The sequence below is a fragment of the Sycon ciliatum genome, unplaced genomic scaffold (assembly GCF_964019385.1).
Source record: "Sycon ciliatum unplaced genomic scaffold, ocSycCili1.1 SCAFFOLD_2634, whole genome shotgun sequence".
NCBI classification, from domain to species: Eukaryota; Metazoa; Porifera; class Calcarea; order Leucosolenida; family Sycettidae; genus Sycon; species Sycon ciliatum.
Window position 1 is genome coordinate 1 of NW_027044804.1, and position 6,770 is coordinate 6,770.

General features: G+C 50.8%; 1 protein-coding gene across 1 annotated transcript; it reads left to right on the forward strand.

The window, feature by feature from the left end:
• Positions 1 to 554: 554 nt before the first annotated feature.
• Positions 555 to 6,285, forward strand: LOC135830621 (uncharacterized). The gene is made up of 3 exons (XM_065342855.1): positions 555 to 884; positions 2,213 to 2,426; positions 5,438 to 6,285. The coding sequence occupies exons 1-3, from the start codon at positions 570 to 572 to the stop codon at positions 5,635 to 5,637; spliced, it is 729 nt and encodes a 242-aa protein (XP_065198927.1). The 5' UTR covers positions 555 to 569; the 3' UTR covers positions 5,638 to 6,285.
• The last annotated feature ends 485 nt before the right edge of the window (positions 6,286 to 6,770 follow it).

The following is a 6,770-nucleotide window of genomic DNA, read 5'->3' on the forward strand; positions in this document are numbered from 1 at the left end:
AAAGGGAAAATCCCTTCCCAGAGTCGCGGTGAGAGCTGCAAAACTTACGTACGGGTAACGTTAGTTTATCGGTAGTGTGAATGTCCTTCACGGTTTATCGCCATTCACGGTTTGACGGTAGTTTAAACGCGCCCTAATCCAGTTTTCCGTTTTCCAAATGGGTCTCGCCATGCAAAATGCAAAATGTATGGTGGCAAAACCCCGACTTCACCCGAAACAAGTGTGCCTTTTGAACCCTTTGTTAGTGGCTAGCGACTGTATTTTCGTTGAATTGCGTGAAAAAACCCCACAATCAACGACAAATAAGTGGGGGCACCACATTTTCACAAGGGGGGCACTCCGCCCCCTACCCTCCTTGGCTAGAGCCCTGAGGATGCCCGTATAAAATGTATACAACGGCAAATATCTCCCCGTGTACGGAAATGTTTTGGTCCAAAGCAGGAGAGGACTATCCTGCTCTAACTGAGCAGGGCTATTGGACAGCCTGCAGCCAACCATGTGCCTTTCTCTTGAAGCTCTGTCAGTTTTAGACTGTGTACATGTGCTCAATATCCAGTCTAGCCACTGTAATGCAACGCCGTGTGCCGTGTGCCGTGTGTGCCTTGTGTACATGTGTTGCATTCCATGCTGCACAGACTGCAGAGAACACCGTGCTCTACGAGATCGAAAAGCAAAAATTCCACGCCATCGTGAAGAAGTACTCTCGGCGATCGCTCAAAGAGCTTGCGACTGAAGGCGTAACCCGTTATGGCCTGGCACCACCAGCACCGCAGGGAAAGGCACGCTTGCGCAAGCGCTCCTTTTCGGCATCGGACATTCCGCAGGCAGTCCGAGGCAGCGGTGGTCCTACTACCCATGCTCATTCCAAGCACTTTCTTCCGGCGGTAAGGTCATGCTCATGTTTGCTTACTGGCGGCCTGCCCTTGTGCAAACTGTAATGAGGTGACATTGTGTTCATGAACACTGTGTGTAATGAGGTGACATTGGTGGTGTTGTGTTCAGGGACACTGTGTGTAATGAGGTGACATTGGTGGCGTTGCGCTCAGGGACACTGTAGGGACACTGTGTGCATGCACATGTGCGGCAGAATCGTCTTACGACAGGGTTCTAGCCGACGGCTTGAAACTAGGGTGAAACGGTTCCATGTTTTTCATGTTCGGGTACCCGAATGCCAGCATTGTTTCCCACGGTTCGGGTATCGGTTCCATGCACTCTTTTCTCCAGACCGACAAAATGCATTCGCGACAATTATTTTTTAGAAAAAAACATTTTTACGAGCAAGAATGAGACATCGGAGAGTCCAAGTGCGAAGAAGATAATGACCAGAGAACTCTTTGGAAGAGTGGGGATCGTTAGGTAAGACATTTAAAATCTTGAGTAGACGACGTGTACATGTATTTGTACAAGAACGAGATTTTTCGAGTTTCGGTTCGAAATTTGACGGAACGGGTACCCGATTCTTTTCAGCTGGCGGTTCCAAAACCGGTTCCTTACCCGAACCGTTTCACCCCTACTTGAAACCTGCAGCACGGTGTGTGTGTGTGTGTGTGTGTGTGTGTGTGTGTGTGTGTGTGAGTGTGTGTGTGTGTGTGTGTGTGTGTGTGTGTGTGTGTGTGTGTGTGTGTGTGTGTGTGCGCGTACTGGCCAGAAAAACCGCTTCAATCAGCTGGGTGGTGTAGACCAGGCTAAAATTAGTGACAGTCATTTCCTCAGCCTTGCAAGCTGTTGAATGGTGTAATCCCAGCACGAGTTGCTATGTCTAGCGTAGCTATTCGCTATCATCGCTTCCGCGATGGGCAGGTCCGAGGTGTGTGTGTGTGTGTGTGTGTGTGTGTGCGCGTGTGCACGTGTGCGTGTTTGTGTGTGCGAGTTCGCGCGCGTGCATGTGTGCGAGTGCACATACCAGGACAGGTGTACAGTCAACTTCGCTAATAACGACTGCGGATATAACGACAATTCGCGAATAACGACAGAATTTCCATGCCCAGAGCAAAGTCCCATCCAACTGTAATACATAATTATAATGAGACTTCGGGTATAACGACACTTCGCGAATAAGGACACTTTGCTGATGCCCCGCCGAGTGTCGTTATACGCGAAGTTGACTGTATGCCACATACAGGTTAACAATAGGTGCACAGCTAGCGTGTAACCGTTTGCAGTGATACTGTTTCACTGCATGTGTGTGTGTGCACAACATTGCGTTTCATAGATCTCGGCGAAAACCAGTCCACGCTCGCCCATGACTGGATTGTCCAGGAGTATGTCAAACTCGCCAGTCATGTCGCGATCCTCTTCGCGCACTGCCAGCCCTGTGTCCACATCAGGCACTAGCACTCCGACGCGTCGCGAGTTTCTGCCGCCGCTCAACCCGTCCAGCAGGCCTGGCAGCTCGCTGACTGCAAACCGGGATAACTTCTCCACAGGTAAGAGGGCCTTATGTGCTGGTGACTGCATGCATGGATGCTGGGCCCAGTGCATGCATGCATTCACTGGGCCAAGTGCATGCATGGACTGGGCCTAGCATCCATGCATGCACTGGGCCTAGCACCCATGCATGCACTGGGCCCAGTGCATGCATGCTGGGCCCAGTGCATGCATGCTGGGCCCAGTCACCAGTGCATGCATGCTGGGCCCAGTGCATGCTTGCTGGGCCCAGTCACCAGTGCATGCATGCTGGGCACAGTGCATGCATGCTGGGCCCAGTCACCAGTGCATGCATGCTAGGCCCAGTGCATGCATGCACTGTGCCCAGTCACCAGTGCATGCATGCACTGGTGACTGGGCACAGTGCATGCATGCACCGGGCCCAGTCACCAGTGCATGCATGCACTGGGCCTAGCGTATTCATACAGTAAAGCCTGTGTTTGTCGGACCCTGTACCAAGCGGAATGCGGAATCCTGTATTGACCGGACAGATTTCCATGCACCAAAGTGCAGTGGCTCGAACGTGCATGCCTGGATCAAGCGGAATCCTGTCATTTCAGGATAGCTTCCGCTGCACCAAGGCCATCTGTGGTTAGGGCAGGTTTTAAAAGACTACATGAGCACACTAAACACACTAAACACACTAAACACACATACCAAACAAGACTGAATGGATACGTTGGATTTCAACAGGAGTGCATAACCCCCAAGAATGTGCAGCTCCAGTATGAATGCTGTCCCGACAGAATTTAAAGTTGACGTCATTTTTATGATGCAATGCACTTTGTACATGTATTATCAGACGTACCCTGGACCTGTGGTGGACAATCCTCTTTTTACATGACATGTATTTATATCAGACGTACCCTGGACCTGTGGTGGACAAATCCTCTTGAGATCATGTACAAGCTAAAGTAAAAACACGTGTGATGTGCTGAAAATCGTTACAAACATCGTAAATCACTCGTGCGAGGAGCATTGCATCATAAAAATGGTGTCAACTGAAACTCTGCCCGGACAGCAGGGTATGCGTGAGTTGCACACTCTTTTAAAAGGGGTATGTACTCTTGTAAGAAATGGTTTGCTCCCCACACCGGAGCTCGCGCTATTCCGCCGACTTTACTTGACACTTGACTGACTCACGACTGCCATCCAGAGCACACGAGAAGTCCATCGAACCTTCGACTCGGCAAACCTGCAAGAAAGCACCACTCCCTGCTCAATACACAGTGTTTCGGGGAATTCACCCCTCATCAGTTGAGCTTGAGTAGGCTGAGGAAGATTGTGCCTGAAGAGCACCACTTATATAGTGCTCTCCAGGCACAAACATCACCAGGGATACAAACTTACAGAGACGCTCCGTTTCAAGCGCGACAAACACCTCGTGAACACCAGATAGCAGCGTGAGTCAGTGTCGCTCCTGGACGGTGAGACAGACGTCGAGGACCCTCGGTCATTCGCAACGCTGTCACCTCCAAACCAACTAGTCGCAAGCCCGCGCTGGGCACAACAGTACGAAGTAGTGGTTGCGACTTCGGCGATGATTTGTAAGAAATGGTTTGCTCCCCACACCGGAGCTCGCGCTATTCCGCCGACTTTACTTGACACTTGACTGACTCACGACTGCCATCCAGAGCACACGAGAAGTCCATCGAACCTTCGACTCGGCAAACCTGCAAGAAAGCACCACTCCCTGCTCAATACACAGTGTTTCGGGGAATTCACCCCTCATCAGTTGAGCTTGAGTAGGCTGAGGAAGATTGTGCCTGAAGAGCACCACTTATATAGTGCTCTCCAGGCACAAACATCACCAGGGATACAAACTTACAGAGACGCTCCGTTTCAAGCGCGACAAACACCTCGTGAACACCAGATAGCAGCGTGAGTCAGTGTCGCTCCTGGACGGTGAGACAGACGTCGAGGACCCTCGGTCATTCGCAACGCTGTCACCTCCAAACCAACTAGTCGCAAGCCCGCGCTGGGCACAACAGTACGAAGTAGTGGTTGCGACTTCGGCGATGATTTGTAAGAAATGGTTTGCTCCCCACACCGGAGCTCGCGCTATTCCGCCGACTTTACTTGACACTTGACTGACTCACGACTGCCATCCAGAGCACACGAGAAGTCCATCGAACCTTCGACTCGGCAAACCTGCAAGAAAGCACCACTCCCTGCTCAATTCCCCGAAACACTGTGTATTGAGCAGGGAGTGGTGCTTTCTTGCAGGTTTGCCGAGTCGAAGGTTCGATGGACTTCTCGTGTGCTCTGGATGGCAGTCGTGAGTCAGTCAAGTGTCAAGTAAAGTCGGCGGAATAGCGCGAGCTCCGGTGTGGGGAGCAAACCATTTCTTACAAATCATCGCCGAAGTCGCAACCACTACTTCGTACTGTTGTGCCCAGCGCGGGCTTGCGACTAGTTGGTTTGGAGGTGACAGCGTTGCGAATGACCGAGGGTCCTCGACGTCTGTCTCACCGTCCAGGAGCGACACTGACTCACGCTGCTATCTGGTGTTCACGAGGTGTTTGTCGCGCTTGAAACGGAGCGTCTCTGTAAGTTTGTATCCCTGGTGATGTTTGTGCCTGGAGAGCACTATATAAGTGGTGCTCTTCAGGCACAATCTTCCTCAGCCTACTCAAGCTCAACTGATGAGGGGTGAATTCCCCGAAACACTGTGTATTGAGCAGGGAGTGGTGCTTTCTTGCAGGTTTGCCGAGTCGAAGGTTCGATGGACTTCTCGTGTGCTCTGGATGGCAGTCGTGAGTCAGTCAAGTGTCAAGTAAAGTCGGCGGAATAGCGCGAGCTCCGGTGTGGGGAGCAAACCATTTCTTACAAATCATCGCCGAAGTCGCAACCACTACTTCGTACTATGTACTCTTGCTTTGAAGAAATCTGCGAAAGAGCTCTCTGACAATATTAGAGATGGACATGGTCTCTCACTCCACTGACTTCTGCATGTGTGTCCAGGACTATAGGTCTCATGTGATTGCTTTTCTCCCTGCTCCCTTTGCAGCGCTGGCCCATCAGCTGAGTAACTTGGTAGATGGAAGCTCCGGCAGCACACCACCCACCGTTGTGCGCTCACCGGCCACAGCGCGGCGTGCGGCAGCAGGTCGCTGGGACCAGTCGCAGCGGTCGGCGTCTCCAATGACGATGCGCCGTGCCGCTACGCTGGACTCACCGGTACATCTGCACGGCGGCAACATGTCCTGACGCTTCCGTACATGCACTCAGGTTCAAACCAAGAGTAAACAAGCTCCGGAGCTTATTCTTGCTCAAACATGTACCTACATGAGCTCAGAGGTATCAGTACTCAGTGTCGAGTCTTGATACAAAGATCAAACTCTTTGTCTGCATAGCTGTCATACAGATGAAGTACCAATCCGTATACAGATACACGTACTGCAGACCAGTCAGTGATAAAAGGCCGCACGCAGTTGTTTGCAATGCTGCACATGTTCTATATAAAGAATTTAAAATTAATTTTAATAGATGTACCACACTGAGCAGGAAATGTAGGCTACAATCCGAAGGATCGAATAAACTTCCAGGGGCCTCACCTCTATTTACGGTAATCTTATAATCTTCAGCCAGGTTAGGACCAGGGAGTAGTACTACTCCTTGGTTAGGACGCTAGCCGTGTAGAGACGTCTAGACATGCTCAGCTAGCAGGATCTGCATATCTGGCCATGCATAATTACACTTGAATGTTTTAAATGTTAGTAATCTAATTATTTGTACTGCTGCTGCAGACACTTATGTTGATTTACTGAATAGCTCACTCCACCACACTGTACAATTGCTGAAATGCAGCCATGGCTGACCATCCATTTGCCAAGAACTAACACTTGTCTTGCCTTGCGCACGAGGAGACTCGGTGCACTCTGCGTGTGGCGTTTGTGAGGCCATGCATGCGTACTGTGTACCGCTCTTGCTACTTCAGAACTGGAGAGTGTGGACTAAACAACAGCTGCACTGAAAAGGCTGCGCTGTGCTGCCATCACCGGTGAACCTCAAACAGCAACAACATGCATGCCTCTACTAGCTCCTGCGGCAACAACCAACTCCCCACATATGCATGCTACAGTATTTCTAAGTTCAAAAACTCCAAACAGACTGTAAATCAGCCGACACGTAGACATCACCGAGATCAGACAGGTGTGCTCCACCAGCGGAAACCCACCACAAATAAATTGCATGCTCCACCAAGCTGGATTCTCAATAGGAAGGAGGGGACTCCTGAAGTCCTCAAAAGCCAAGTCATAGCACTGGACTAAATCAGTGTACAAGCACACGCCAAATCAGCACACACCGCACACATACACACTGGACCCAAAGCAATAGCG